Source organism: Onychomys torridus, chromosome X, assembly GCF_903995425.1.
Source record: "Onychomys torridus chromosome X, mOncTor1.1, whole genome shotgun sequence".
NCBI lineage: Eukaryota > Metazoa > Chordata > Mammalia > Rodentia > Cricetidae > Onychomys > Onychomys torridus.
This window is the reverse complement of record NC_050466.1, coordinates 93227-108994: the sequence shown is the minus strand read 5'-3', so window position 1 is coordinate 108994 and position 15768 is coordinate 93227. Positions and strand designations below refer to the sequence as shown.

The 15768-nt window shown below is 47.6% G+C and overlaps 1 protein-coding gene across 1 annotated transcript; it reads left to right on the top strand.

Moving 5' to 3' along the window:
• Positions 1 to 1719: 1719 nt before the first annotated feature.
• Positions 1720 to 2520, top strand: LOC118573942 (spindlin-2-like). The gene has a single exon (XM_036174526.1). The coding sequence runs from the start codon at positions 1720 to 1722 to the stop codon at positions 2518 to 2520; it is 801 nt and encodes a 266-aa protein (XP_036030419.1).
• The last annotated feature ends 13248 nt before the right edge of the window (positions 2521 to 15768 follow it).

Here is a 15768-nt window from a genome sequence, read left to right as displayed (position 1 = left end):
GGAAAGCAGGGCATGGAACAATTACACGTGTTATAAGGAAGATGTATAGCTGAGGGTACGTTAGCCCATGATCTGGAGCATCCTGGGAGTTTAGAATAGAGGAGGACATGAGAAAGGCCAGGATCCAGGCTTTAAGGTGTTTAATAAAAATGTATGAATAGGGAAGGAAGTAGCCTGAAGGCCAACAAGGGCTTTGATAAGCAATCACAGGTATATGTCAATAGCAAGCCATTTGACCCTCCAGGCAGAGGCAAAGGAAATGACTCCTTTTGGCTGACAAACCAGTTTCACTAGTTCCTAAGGAACGCTGACTTTTTTTTTTTTTTTTTTTCCCAGAGCTGAGGACCAAACTCCAGGCCTTGCGCTTGCTAGACAAACACTCTACCACTGAGCTAAATCCCCAACCCAGGAACGCTGACTTTTATCTAACCACCAGAAATCCTACTACCGGCCAGTTTGAGCTTCCCTTGGACTCAATTTTGGACAAAGTCAGTGGGCCCTTACTTTTTTTGGGGAAAAGGGTATACTCAGGACCTTACTTTATGACAAATAATTTAAAGAATTTCAGAAAGAAATTATCTCAAGCCAAGAAAGTAGAAAGATGGAAATAAAGAGTATGAGAAAACCAAGAGAAGACTTAAAAGGACTGTACAGGATCCACAATAATGAACACTGGATATAAAAGAAATGCAAGAGGGGTTCCAGATCCAAAAAACAGAAACAAAACACTACCACCAACAAAAAGCCCTGCAAAATTTAGCATAAAAGGGAGGACTAAACAGACAAGAAAATAAGACTCAAAATAAACATACAGAATGAGAGAACAGCAGCAGTTGGTGGAATCCCAATGAGAGGAAGGCTGAGGGAACCACGAGCCCACCAACCACCAGACATCCCCAGCGCTTGCCCCACCACCCTTCCAGACAGCGCCCGCAGATCCTGCCCTCTAGGCTTTGGGGAACACGACCTAGGCTGGGCGAGTTCACCGCGGGTTTTGAACAAAGGTAGTCGAGTTTGGAACCCAGAACCCCCGAGATAGAACAGCAGTCAAAACGAGTTCTGAGGTGGGTGCCCCTTAGGAACAGTGGGGAAGGGGACAGAACCGGCTAGAGAAAGAGGAGCGGTGGGCACGCAAGGCGAAAGGGGAGGAGGTCCGCCACAGGCTGCAGGGACAGGCGGTAATTGGAGCCTGGACAGAATCCCTAATGAGCACAGGGAACCTGGGTACACAGCGGGGGCTGTAACCAGAGGCGAAGACCCTCAGCAAAGTGAGGTTGGAGGAGAGGCGCTTTGCCACGCTTCTCTGCTCCGCTTCCAAACAAGTTTGCGCCAGTCCCCACAGGGGAAACAGGGGACTGGGAGCTAGTCCCGGCAGGGCGCTCCGGGAAACTGTCCATAAGGGGTGCTGGGTGCGGGGCGCGGGACGCGGGGCGGGGCGCGGGGCGGACATTGAGCATTACAGTCAAGTGTTCCTGTGTACCAGAGTTCCTAATCCTGGCGATTATCCCCTGCCCCGCTGACACTCTCCAGCCCTTCCCAACAGCACCAAGGAACCCAGGAGAGCACAGCACAGCACATCAGCAGGCTCCCAGCATTGTCCTCAGCATCCTTGGGGGACTGTAAGGGACCAGCCCCTGGTGTGGACGCTGCAAACACGGAGAAGTTGGGCTTTTGCTCCTTAGCTAACTGGTTCTTCTGTTTCCCTCCTCCTCCACAGCCATGGACCCAGGACCTAGCGCCCTGGATTCTGGGACCCTGGAGGCCAAAGAGCAACAGACCTGCGGGGCTGCAGGACTCCACAAGGACACCACCGAGACCGCAAAGTTGACCAAGAAGAAAGCTACTCAGAAGAGGCAGAGGAGCAGGTCTTCATCCCCGGCCCAAAGGAACATCGTGGGCTGCAGAATTTCTCACGGGTGGAAGGAAGGAGATGAGCCCATCTCCCAGTGGAGAGGAACTGTTCTGAGTCAGGTGCCTATAAAGCCCTCTCTCTATCTGGTGAAATACGATGGCATTGACTGTGTCTATGGACTGGAACTTCATAAAGATGAGAGGATCTTGTCCCTTAAAGTTCTCTCTGACACAGTAGAACCATTCCAAGTCCCCGATCCCAGCCTTGCTGATAGCATAATTGGCAAGGCAGTGGAACACATGTTTGAGGGTGAGCATGGCTCTAAGAATTCATGGAGGGGGATGGTCCTGGCCCAAGCGCCTATCATGAACGCCTGGTTTTATATTACCTATGAGAGAGACCCCATCCTGTACATGTACCAGCTTCTGGATGATTATAAAGAGGGTGACCTCCGTATCATGCCAGAGCTCGATGAGGATCCCCTACTAGATGTGGACCCGGAACTTATGGATGGTCTGTTAGGCAAACATGTGGAATATACCAAAGATGATGGCTCCAAAAGGGTCGGCATGGTGATTCACCAAGTCGAAGCCAGACCATCTGTGTACTTCATCAAATTTAGCGATGATTTCCATATCTATGTCTATGACTTGGTGAAAAATTATTAGTTGTTTGGCAAAGTTTTGCCACAGATGTGGAAATAAAGTTGTAATTTCTAGACATGCAGTGGCTGCTTCTTTTGAGTGTATAGGGAGTTCACTGTGGGCATAACGGTTGTCCTGACAAATGCACATTTGTGTGGGAAAGCTGTCTGTAGGCGCTTTGCCTTGTGGAAAAGGCTGGGTGTGTTTGGTGGGTGGAGCAGGGAAGGATGGAACAGCTGTCCATTCAGCCAGTGAGAGAAGTGAGCTGGTATCACCATCAGTCATCTAAAAATGGAATGGGAATTAGCTGGTCTGGTCCTGGGGGGAGGAGGAGAAGGAACTGGAGATGGGCTGTGGAGGAGGGGACAGGAGGAGGTGACTGCCTAGGGAGAGGTGGAAGGGAGCCAGAATGAGAGAGGGGCTCCCTGGGGGAGGGGCAGAGTGAAGGAAGAAACATGGATTGGGAAGGGAGGGAGGGAGGAATAAGAGAGGGAAGCCTTCTGGCACCTTCTAGCTTTCAGGAAACCAGAAGAACACACACACACACACACACACACACACACACACACACACAGTAGTGTAAAGAGGTGCACAGGAAGTGTAGGCAGAGTCTGCCGGGCGAGGAGGGAGGGCCCTGAGAAGAGCCTCTGGGACTCAGGAGGCCAGAGGATCCATGCTTTGGTGATAGAGACACTAAAGGAGGTAACTGTGGGAGAAGCAGTTCCAAGAGGAATGGCCTCCTGACGCATCCACATGCTCCTGGCTGGCTGTCCACAGTGGAAACGGTTACCTGTCAAACAAAGCACATGCCTAGGAGGGTCACTGAAGGGCCTTTGGGCAGGGACTACTCAGACAATGAAACCAACAGTCCACTTTGTATCTACCTCTCAGGCTTGTCTGGTTTCAGAGAGTCTGACACAGTCTGAAGTCTAAGCAAACGAACAAGAGTTCCTGGCTCGCTCTGGGCAAAGGGCAAGCAAGCACTTTCTTTGGGGAAAATGGATCCTTGGCGAATCCAGGAATAGCAATCCTGTCACTGTCCTTCCTCTTGCTGGAATAGTCCTTGCCTTCCTGGGGGGAGAGGCATCTGATGATTGTGCCTCTTGTCTCCATGGCATAGAGAGAATTGGCTGTCCACGCACTGTCACAGCTGCCTGGAGCCACAGGTGGCCCCATTCAGTGTCCAGGCAAAGGGACACTGCCCGTCCTTAGGCATCCCATTCTAGACTGTGCAACGCCCTTAGCAACCGACACCTTCTAGTACTTCCTACCCAAACTAGCTCCCCCTTCCTTCTTAAACCCACAGCTGACCCCGATGGAGATGTATGCGCCTCTCTTTGGGGAGAGGGTGGTATAGCCACCAAGGGCAGGGCATAGGGCTGGGAATTGTGGCTTGCCTAAGTAATTCCTTTGGCCATACACTGCCACTTGGGAGGGCTGTGCTTTGCGGAAGGAGGAATCGGCACTGTGAGTAAAGTGTTTCACAAATGTGGAGTCCAGGGCATGGGTCCTTGGCCTCCTCTTCTCTGTGTTGTCATTCTCCGTCCTTCCAAAGTCCCTCTGAGAACACTGTGTGTGCTCTGCCTCCTCCTCGGCTGCTGCCTCCCAAGAGAAGAGTGTTCCTGGTTCCTGCTGCTGGGAGGAAGCAAGGCTCTCCCAGACATTGAAAGAAGGTGTCAAATCTCCTTGGTGCTGACTCACCACCTAGCAAGCACTGACTGTAGGCTGATTGCCTCAGGAATGACACAGGATAAGCACACCTCACCAGGGCAGCTTTAGTTTTCTTTCCTACATCATGTGGTTTTGCTCAGCCAACACCAGCAGGTCCTGCGGGGACCATTTCCCCTCGCTTCCTTGTTTTGTTTGGTGTTTGGGTTTTCTGTTGTGTTCCTCAACCAGCTAGGCTTTTGATAAGTTCATATCACGTAAACGCCTTGGAATAGGAACCACATCCCGACAAGGATACAAGCGTCCTGGTGTGAGGAGGGCTTCATGTCCTTTTAACCTTGGAAATCTTTGAGTTGGCCATGCCTCCAGTTGTTCTGCTTCACTGGAAAAATGCAAGTCCCTGTCCTGGTGGGAGCTGCATCTGTAGCTGTATGGCTAGATCCAGGGATACTTGTCTGATTTCACATGCTTAATCCCACAGATTTACCTTAGTCCCATAAACATTTTGGGTGGGCTCTGCCAGGCACTGTTCTGGACACAGCAGAGAGCACGTGCAGCACGTGAACAGATCTTATCCTCACGGAACTTTCTTTGTAGAGCAGGGCATGTGCAGTATCCAGGTAGTTCCTAACTCAGTGTGAAGCATTTTCATATTGATAAGTAATAAGAAAGGACACACCAAGGCTAGTTTGGAGAAAATGAATTTCCAGGGAGAATGCTCTTTTTAGAGAAGCAGAGTGGCCAGGAAAGGCCTCGTGGAGCCTCTGGGTTTGGAATGAAAACGTGAAGGCAGTGAGTGTGGCCCTTGAGCAGCAGTCAAGGAGAACGTGCATTCCAGGTAGAGTGATGGCAGTTGCTGAAGCTCAGCGGCCAGAGAAGACCTGGTGTGTCTGAGGAGAATGGCAGCAAGGTTGGAGCTGCTGGAGGGAGGTAGAGAACTGTGGGAGGTGATCTCAGAGAAGTCACAGGGCCCTCAGAGAGCCTAAAGCCCTGCAGGTTACAGCTTCTACACAGAATTTTGCTTTTACCTTGACTAGGAGAGGGAGCTATTTGGGCATGTAAAGCAGAAGCATAGCATGATTTGTGTTATATTTTAACCGGCACACTCTGGCACTGCCAGATAATTTTTTCTAAGCTCTTGGAAATTGGAACACAAAAATCAAACGTACCAATTTGAAGTTGCGAGTAGTTGAGAACACCTTTTACACACAAGAATCTTGTTCCAGAGTGGACCTTAGATATTCTTTTTTTTTTTTTTGTTCCCCCTCCGAGACAAGGTTTCTCTGTGTAGTTTTGTGCTTTTCCTGGATCTCGCTCTGTAGCTGAGGCTGGCCTCAGACTCACAGAGATCCGCCTCACTCTGCCTCTGGAATGCTGGGATTAAAGGCATGTGCTACCACAGCCAGGAGGACCTTAGATATTCTTGGAGATAGCAATTACTCAAAGGTTTGTCTTTCTCAGTTGGCATTTAGGATTCTTGGCTCACTCAGTGAGGTCTTTGTGTCGAATATAATCCTGTGTGCACTGGTGATGAGTCGTTTATCAGTATTTAGATGCTTACTTACTCAGAAGAGCATTCCATACTGGCAATGTACCCACGGAGCAATGACAAACTGAGCCAAAGTAATGTAAATTCTCTGGAGCAATATGACCTTTGTGAATACACTGCTAATCCTAGTGTCTAAAGCCTGTGAGAAAATTAAAGATCCTATCTTGCTACCCCAAGTGTGTTAGTGGAAATGGAATTGGCTCTGATAAGCTCATAGGGAGTGGCACTACTAGGAGGTGTGCCCTTGTTGGAAGAGTAAGTATGTCACTGTGTGGGTGGGCTTTGAGGTCTCATATATGACCAAGCCACGCCCAGTACCTCAGTCCACTTCCTGTTGCTTTGTGATCAAGATATAGTCAGCACCACATCTGCCTGCACTCTGCCATGCTCCCTGCCATGATGATAATGGACTGAACCTCTGATCTCTAAGCTACCACCTCAATTAAATGCTGTCCTTTGTAAGAGTTGCTGTGGTCATGGTGTCTTTTCCCAGCAATAGAAACCTTAACCAAGACACCAGGTTTTGAATAATATCTCCAATAAATTTTCTGCAGTGTAAACCAAGTCCATTGGAGGGTAAAAATCTTAACCGTCAGCCAGGCTTGTTGGTATACGACCTTAATCCCAGCACTTGGGAGTCAGATGCAGGTGGATCTCTGTGAGTTCGAGGCCAGCCTGGTCTACAGAGCAAGTTCCACGACAGCCAGGTCTGTAACACACAGTAAGCCTGCCTCAAAAAACAAAAACAAAAACAATCTACATTCTTCATGGGAAGTATTTAGCTATGGCTGCTGAATGAAAACCTTTTCTAAAAGTTAAACTACATGCTGTCAGCAATTAGGACTTTACCTCCTGCTATAAAGTAATAAGTAATATGGAAAATATGTGTAGTTCGGTCTGATATGGCATACAGAGTCAAAAGTAATCGTCAGGTCCTTCCTTCCAAAGACCCAGAGCAGTTTGCCCTGTATGTCCTCTGATTCCATCCTTTGCTTCACCTCAACCACAGTCGTTGTCAGGGGGAAAACGGTTGTAAATTGGAGCCTTGGGCCCTTTGTCCAGTGCCATATAAACCCTTTAGGTAGATTAGGCTTTTGACTATCATGACTCTGTTAGGCTCGGATGCCCAAAATCTCTAGCTACCAGATTCGGTGGAGGCAAAGGCTACTGGAGGTGTTTGGAAGTTGTGCCACATTTACAGCGAGAATCAACATAATGTTAGGCAGTTATACACACATTAGGTGACACTTCCACACCCGAATGCATCTTACACAAACTAAGAACTGTTGCCTATATTTCTTGGCCCATGAGCATAGTGGAATCTTGCTTAAAGCCTTCCTGTCTCCTCTTGGTTGGTCCATCACAAAGAAAACCGAATCTCAGGAAGAGAAAGGAAAAAATCAAATCCTTTATATAATACTCAATGAAGGTACTGGTAAAAAGAATAAAGGTTTTCACTCTTCTAGGCTTTATCAAATCTCCAACAGGAGCTGAAGCCTTGTAGCAGATTGCCAAATTCATTCCTGCTGTGGCCTGAGCTGTTGCAGATATCATGACCGTAAGTCCAATTTGGAAACTGATGGCACATGAAACACAGTTTTGAACATTCATCATACATTCCTTTTTATACTATTGCCTCCTGCGGATTAATTGCTTTCATTCACATAACAAGAACTCTAATATGACTCAATTTGGCCTTGTTTCTTTAATTGCCTTAGTGGGAGCATGCTTTAAAGAAAACATGTTTGTTATCCCTCTCAGGGAAATTCAAACCCAGGCTCTTCTATTTACAAGACTACTGGCTAGATCAAAGTCATTGAGCTAAACACTTGAGTCTGGTTCACTGATGTCCAATCTGAACCAAGAAACAACCAACCAATCAAACAGCTTGAAATAGTAAAATGGCACGAAGCTTTGAAACCTCAAAGCCTACCCCCAGTGACATACCTCCTCTAACAAGGCCAAACCTCCTAATCCTTCCCAAGAAGTTCCACCATGAGTACCCTATGTGGTTCTTATTCCATCAGCCTTGGGGTTCCTAGCCAGCTGGCTCTTGTCTGATCAGTTAAGCATCAGGTAAAAGTGGCTGTTATCCTACTAGCCAAGTCCTAGAGGACCCTGGGTGGCTGTCATCTCACCACCCAGGGCCTTAAGGAACCCAGGTGGCTCTCTTCCCACCAGCCAGGGCCTTGGGGTTCCCGAATGACTAGCACCCGTCTGAGTAGTTGAGCCTCAGGCAGGGGTGGCTGTCTTCCCACTAGCCAGAGCCTTGAGGACCCCAGGCGGCTGTCTTCTTGCCTGATGGGGCCTTGGGGGTCCCGAAGGCTAGCCGAGCCTGAGACTTTAAGTCCTGGGTAGGGGTGGCTGCCTTTTAGCCAGCCTGGTCCTTGAAAGTCTCGGCCTGCTCGCACCCGTCTGAGCAGTTGAGCATCAGGCAGTGGTGGCGGTCTTCTCAGAAGCCACGGGCCTTGAGCCCCCGGGTGTCATTCATCCTGCCAGCAAGGGCCTTGGGGGTCACAGTCAGCTGGCCCATGTCTGAGCAATTAACCATCAGTCAGGGGAGGCTGCCTTCTTGCCACCAAGAGCCTTAAGGACTGTGAGTGGCCTCTTCCTGCCAGTCAGAGCCTTGTGGGTCCCAAAGGCTAACCAGCCTCTGAGCAATTAAGCATCATGCATGGATGGCTGGAATTCCACCAGCCTGTGTCTTCGGGATTCAGGAAAGCTAGCCTATGTCTGAGCGGGGTGGGATGGGGGCCAGCACCCACCATCCAGGGCCTCGAGGACCCTGGGTGGCTGTCTTCCCACCAGTCGGAGGAGATATGGGGTTCCTGGCCCCTGTCTGAACAGTAAAGCATCAGGCAGGGTAGCTGTTTTCCCACAGCAAGAGCCTTGAGTGGCTGACATCCTGCCAGACAGGGCTCTGAGGACCCCGGGTGGCTTTCTTCCCAAGAGCCAGAGATATGGGGATCCCAGCACCTGCCTGCACAGTTAAGCATCATGTGGGGTAGCTGTCTTCCTGCTAGCTGGTGCCTAGGGGGCTCCTCAACTTGCTCCCCTTTGAGCAGTCAAGCATTAGGCAGAGGTGGCTCTCTCCCCACAAGCCAGGAGCCTTGAGGACCTCGGGTGGCTGTCTTCCTGCTAGCTGGAATCCTGGGGGTCTTGGTGGGCTGGCCTGTCTGAGCAGTTTAGGGTCAGGCTGGGGTGGCTGTCTTCCTGTTTGTAGAGAAGAGCAGAAACAAACATTTGGGAAGACTTATGAAGTTTTATATGTGATATACCAATAGGCCAGTTTACTCTATTTCCTGGGACATTATTCTGGATGATTTGTCCCTTTTCTTCAGATGTCTCATTTGTCCAGTGTTCTTCAGATTCCTTAGCCTTCATTCTCCTGAAAGACAAAACAAAAACCCTTCCCGAAGCCTAATTTTGGAGAGGTTCCCTTTTTGCAAGTTATAGCTGATTAAATAAAAGCATTTATTAGTAGTATATGTTAATTTTAATCGCATGGTCATGCTGGTTGATAAACTATCACCTCTTCTAATTAAGAGGTCTCTCTTACTCAAATCCAACCTTTATCAATTTTGATGGTATCCACAGCTTTTCTTCTCCCATAGAAACAAAGCAAAACCTCATCCCCAACATAATACATACCTTGGTTTCCATTCTGAGGTCAGCACATCTTTAAAATATATAGGCTGATTTAATTCCGTAGTTTTTGCTATTATAAATGTATCTCTGAAGCTGTTGTTCCTTTCTCATTAGCATGGAGAAAATTCAATTTTAATAGAGCACTATGTAGTCTGTTTCTGGGGATTTTTGCTACCCCATTCTGTTTATTTAGCATATCCTTCAGAGATCTTTCTATGACTGCTTGGCCTGTAGGATTGTATGGTATACCTCTAAAATGCTTTATATTTTAATGAGCAAAAAAACAACCTTTCATTTTACCAGAGACATATGCTGGAGAATATCAGTTATAATTTTTTCAGGTATACCCATGATGGCCATAACTTCTAGTAAATGTGTGATTACAGAATCAGCCTTTTTAGAACCCATTGAAATACTGAATAGGTATCAATGGTGTGGTAACCTTGGTATTGTATCGAGAGTTGGCTCAGTAGATTGGATCAACAACTCTGATCTGAAGAAATTTTAGTGGCGGTAAGGCACAACCAGCAAGCGCTAGAGGAGATGCAATAACATCTAGCATAGTCAGTGTGTTAGTTATCATGGGAGAGGAAATGCCTCATGCAGGGTGGCAACTCTCCCTTGTAGACAGGATTTGGAAAGATTATTATTAAGTCTGGCATCTAGTAGTAAACTGCAACAGGAGTAGAACTGTGCACTTTGATCTCTATTTGACAGTCAGTGTTGCCATGTACAGCACAGTGATGTACCAGCCACAAAATCTAACAATTTAGATAGTGCATACTAATTCTGGGGCTTTATTTCAGTCTCAACAAAAAGTGTTTCATTAGTGTGGTGATGACATGCATGAATGACTCAGTTTTGGCAGGAGCAGCAGCAGAACTCTTTTTCTAGATTTTTCAGCCCCAAATGGCAGAGCCAATAACTAGTCCATTTCCAATATTCTGTGAGTCAGCCAGAGTAAACCAAACTTCATCTAGTTCAGTGGTTCTCAACCTTCCTCATGTTATGACCCTTTAATACAGTTCCTCATGTAGTAGGGACCTCCAACCATAAAACGATTTTCATTGCTACTTCATAACCGTAGTTTTGTTACAGTTATGAATCATGTTGTAAATATCTGATCTGCAGGATATCTGATATTTGACCCCTGTGAAAGGGTCATTTGACTCTCAAGGGCCGTGACCCACAGTTTGAGAACCTCCGATCCAGCGGAATATGACACAGACCTGTGAAAAACAGCCTTAAGTTGTGGCCACTGAGAACACTCAGTTATGAAAATGCTTTTAACTCTGCATACATTTTCCTCGTGAGATTTAGCGTGCACAAGCCAATGGACACCCTCAGGTTTCAGTTCAGATTGGACATCAGTGAACCAGACTCAAGTGTTTAGCTCAATGACTTTGATCTAGCCAGTAGTCTTGTAAATAGAAGAGCCTGGGTTTGAATTTCCCTGAGAGGGATAACAAACATGTTTTCTTTAAAGCATGCTCCCACTAAGGCAATTAAAGAAACAAGGCCAAATTGAGTCATATTAGAGTTCTTGTTATGTGAATGAAAGCAATTAATCCGCAGGAGGCAATAGTATAAAAAGGAATGTATGATGAATGTTCAAAACTGTGTTTCATGTGCCATCAATTTCCAAATTGGACTTACGGTCATGATATCTGCAACAGCTCAGGCCACAGCAGGAATGAATTTGGCAATCTGCTACAAGGCTTCAGCTCCTGTTGGAGATTTGATAAAGCCTAGAAGAGTGAAAACCTTTATTCTTTTTACCAGTACCTTCATTGAGTATTATATAAAGGATTTGATTTTTTCCTTTCTCTTCCTGAGATTCGGTTTTCTTTGTGATGGACCAACCAAGAGGAGACAGGAAGGCTTTAAGCAAGATTCCACTATGCTCATGGGCCAAGAAATATAGGCAACAGTTCTTAGTTTGTGTAAGATGCATTCGGGTGTGGAAGTGTCACCTAATGTGTGTATAACTGCCTAACATTATGTTGATTCTCGCTGTAAATGTGGCACAACTTCCAAACACCTCCAGTAGCCTTTGCCTCCACCGAATCTGGTAGCTAGAGATTTTGGGCATCCGAGCCTAACAGAGTCATGATAGTCAAAAGCCTAATCTACCTAAAGGGTTTATATGGCACTGGACAAAGGGCCCAAGGCTCCAATTTACAACCGTTTTCCCCCTGACAACGACTGTGGTTGAGGTGAAGCAAAGGATGGAATCAGAGGACATACAGGGCAAACTGCTCTGGGTCTTTGGAAGGAAGGACCTGACGATTACTTTTGACTCTGTATGCCATATCAGACCGAACTACACATATTTTCCATATTACTTATTACTTTATAGCAGGAGGTAAAGTCCTAATTGCTGACAGCATGTAGTTTAACTTTTAGAAAAGGTTTTCATTCAGCAGCCATAGCTAAATACTTCCCATGAAGAATGTAGATTGTTTTTGTTTTTGTTTTTTGAGGCAGGCTTACTGTGTGTTACAGACCTGGCTGTCGTGGAACTTGCTCTGTAGACCAGGCTGGCCTCGAACTCACAGAGATCCACCTGCATCTGACTCCCAAGTGCTGGGATTAAGGTCGTATACCAACAAGCCTGGCTGACGGTTAAGATTTTTACCCTCCAATGGACTTGGTTTACACTGCAGAAAATTTATTGGAGATATTATTCAAAACCTGGTGTCTTGGTTAAGGTTTCTATTGCTGGGAAAAGACACCATGACCACAGCAACTCTTACAAAGGACAGCATTTAATTGAGGTGGTAGCTTAGAGATCAGAGGTTCAGTCCATTATCATCATGGCAGGGAGCATGGCAGAGTGCAGGCAGATGTGGTGCTGACTATATCTTGATCACAAAGCAACAGGAAGTGGACTGAGGTACTGGGCGTGGCTTGGTCATATATGAGACCTCAAAGCCCACCCACACAGTGACATACTTACTCTTCCAACAAGGGCACACCTCCTAGTAGTGCCACTCCCTATGAGCTTATCAGAGCCAATTCCATTTCCACTAACACACTTGGGGTAGCAAGATAGGATCTTTAATTTTCTCACAGGCTTTAGACACTAGGATTAGCAGTGTATTCACAAAGGTCATATTGCTCCAGAGAATTTACATTACTTTGGCTCAGTTTGTCATTGCTCCGTGGGTACATTGCCAGTATGGAATGCTCTTCTGAGTAAGTAAGCATCTAAATACTGATAAACGACTCATCACCAGTGCACACAGGATTATATTCGACACAAAGACCTCACTGAGTGAGCCAAGAATCCTAAATGCCAACTGAGAAAGACAAACCTTTGAGTAATTGCTATCTCCAAGAATATCTAAGGTCCTCCTGGCTGTGGTAGCACATGCCTTTAATCCCAGCATTCCAGAGGCAGAGTGAGGCGGATCTCTGTGAGTCTGAGGCCAGCCTCAGCTACAGAGCGAGATCCAGGAAAAGCACAAAACTACACAGAGAAACCTTGTCTCGGAGGGGGAACAAAAAAAAAAAAAAGAATATCTAAGGTCCACTCTGGAACAAGATTCTTGTGTGTAAAAGGTGTTCTCAACTACTCGCAACTTCAAATTGGTACGTTTGATTTTTGTGTTCCAATTTCCAAGAGCTTAGAAAAAATTATCTGGCAGTGCCAGAGTGTGCCGGTTAAAATATAACACAAATCATGCTATGCTTCTGCTTTACATGCCCAAATAGCTCCCTCTCCTAGTCAAGGTAAAAGCAAAATTCTGTGTAGAAGCTGTAACCTGCAGGGCTTTAGGCTCTCTGAGGGCCCTGTGACTTCTCTGAGATCACCTCCCACAGTTCTCTACCTCCCTCCAGCAGCTCCAACCTTGCTGCCATTCTCCTCAGACACACCAGGTCTTCTCTGGCCGCTGAGCTTCAGCAACTGCCATCACTCTACCTGGAATGCACGTTCTCCTTGACTGCTGCTCAAGGGCCACACTCACTGCCTTCACGTTTTCATTCCAAACCCAGAGGCTCCACGAGGCCTTTCCTGGCCACTCTGCTTCTCTAAAAAGAGCATTCTCCCTGGAAATTCATTTTCTCCAAACTAGCCTTGGTGTGTCCTTTCTTATTACTTATCAATATGAAAATGCTTCACACTGAGTTAGGAACTACCTGGATACTGCACATGCCCTGCTCTACAAAGAAAGTTCCGTGAGGATAAGATCTGTTCACGTGCTGCACGTGCTCTCTGCTGTGTCCAGAACAGTGCCTGGCAGAGCCCACCCAAAATGTTTATGGGACTAAGGTAAATCTGTGGGATTAAGCATGTGAAATCAGACAAGTATCCCTGGATCTAGCCATACAGCTACAGATGCAGCTCCCACCAGGACAGGGACTTGCATTTTTCCAGTGAAGCAGAACAACTGGAGGCATGGCCAACTCAAAGATTTCCAAGGTTAAAAGGACATGAAGCCCTCCTCACACCAGGACGCTTGTATCCTTGTCGGGATGTGGTTCCTATTCCAAGGCGTTTATGTGATATGAACTTATCAAAAGCCTAGCTGGTTGAGGAACACAACAGAAAACCCAAACACCAAACAAAACAAGGAAGCGAGGGGAAATGGTCCCCGCAGGACCTGCTGGTGTTGGCTGAGCAAAACCACATGATGTAGGAAAGAAAACTAAAGCTGCCCTGGTGAGGTGTGCTTATCCTGTGTCATTCCTGAGGCAATCAGCCTACAGTCAGTGCTTGCTAGGTGGTGAGTCAGCACCAAGGAGATTTGACACCTTCTTTCAATGTCTGGGAGAGCCTTGCTTCCTCCCAGCAGCAGGAACCAGGAACACTCTTCTCTTGGGAGGCAGCAGCCGAGGAGGAGGCAGAGCACACACAGTGTTCTCAGAGGGACTTTGGAAGGACGGAGAATGACAACACAGAGAAGAGGAGGCCAAGGACCCATGCCCTGGACTCCACATTTGTGAAACACTTTACTCACAGTGCCGATTCCTCCTTCCGCAAAGCACAGCCCTCCCAAGTGGCAGTGTATGGCCAAAGGAATTACTTAGGCAAGCCACAATTCCCAGCCCTATGCCCTGCCCTTGGTGGCTATACCACCCTCTCCCCAAAGAGAGGCGCATACATCTCCATCGGGGTCAGCTGTGGGTTTAAGAAGGAAGGGGGAGCTAGTTTGGGTAGGAAGTACTAGAAGGTGTCGGTTGCTAAGGGCGTTGCACAGTCTAGAATGGGATGCCTAAGGACGGGCAGTGTCCCTTTGCCTGGACACTGAATGGGGCCACCTGTGGCTCCAGGCAGCTGTGACAGTGCGTGGACAGCCAATTCTCTCTATGCCATGGAGACAAGAGGCACAATCATCAGATGCCTCTCCCCCCAGGAAGGCAAGGACTATTCCAGCAAGAGGAAGGACAGTGACAGGATTGCTATTCCTGGATTCGCCAAGGATCCATTTTCCCCAAAGAAAGTGCTTGCTTGCCCTTTGCCCAGAGCGAGCCAGGAACTCTTGTTCGTTTGCTTAGACTTCAGACTGTGTCAGACTCTCTGAAACCAGACAAGCCTGAGAGGTAGATACAAAGTGGACTGTTGGTTTCATTGTCTGAGTAGTCCCTGCCCAAAGGCCCTTCAGTGACCCTCCTAGGCATGTGCTTTGTTTGACAGGTAACCGTTTCCACTGTGGACAGCCAGCCAGGAGCATGTGGATGCGTCAGGAGGCCATTCCTCTTGGAACTGCTTCTCCCACAGTTACCTCCTTTAGTGTCTCTATCACCAAAGCATGGATCCTCTGGCCTCCTGAGTCCCAGAGGCTCTTCTCAGGGCCCTCCCTCCTCGCCCGGCAGACTCTGCCTACACTTCCTGTGCACCTCTTTACACTACTGTGTGTGTGTGTGTGTGTGTGTGTGTGTGTGTGTGTGTGTTCTTCTGGTTTCCTGAAAGCTAGAAGGTGCCAGAAGGCTTCCCTCTCTTATTCCTCCCTCCCTCCCTTCCCAATCCATGTTTCTTCCTTCACTCTGCCCCTCCCCCAGGGAGCCCCTCTCTCATTCTGGCTCCCTTCCACCTCTCCCTAGGCAGTCACCTCCTCCTGTCCCCTCCTCCACAGCCCATCTCCAGTTCCTTCTCCTCCTCCCCCCAGGACCAGACCAGCTAATTCCCATTCCATTTTTAGATGACTGATGGTGATACCAGCTCACTTCTCTCACTGGCTGAATGGACAGCTGTTCCATCCTTCCCTGCTCCACCCACCAAACACACCCAGCCTTTTCCACAAGGCAAAGCGCCTACAGACAGCTTTCCCACACAAATGTGCATTTGTCAGGACAACCGTTATGCCCACAGTGAACTCCCTATACACTCAAAAGAAGCAGCCACTGCATGTCTAGAAATTACAACTTTATTTCCACATCTGTGGCAAAACTTTGCCAAACAA

Bases quoted from the DNA above. Each gene is read 5' to 3' on its own strand.
- LOC118573942 (XM_036174526.1), top strand. From the start codon at position 1,720: ATGGACCCAGGACCTAGCGCCCTGGATTCTGGGACCCTGGAGGCCAAA.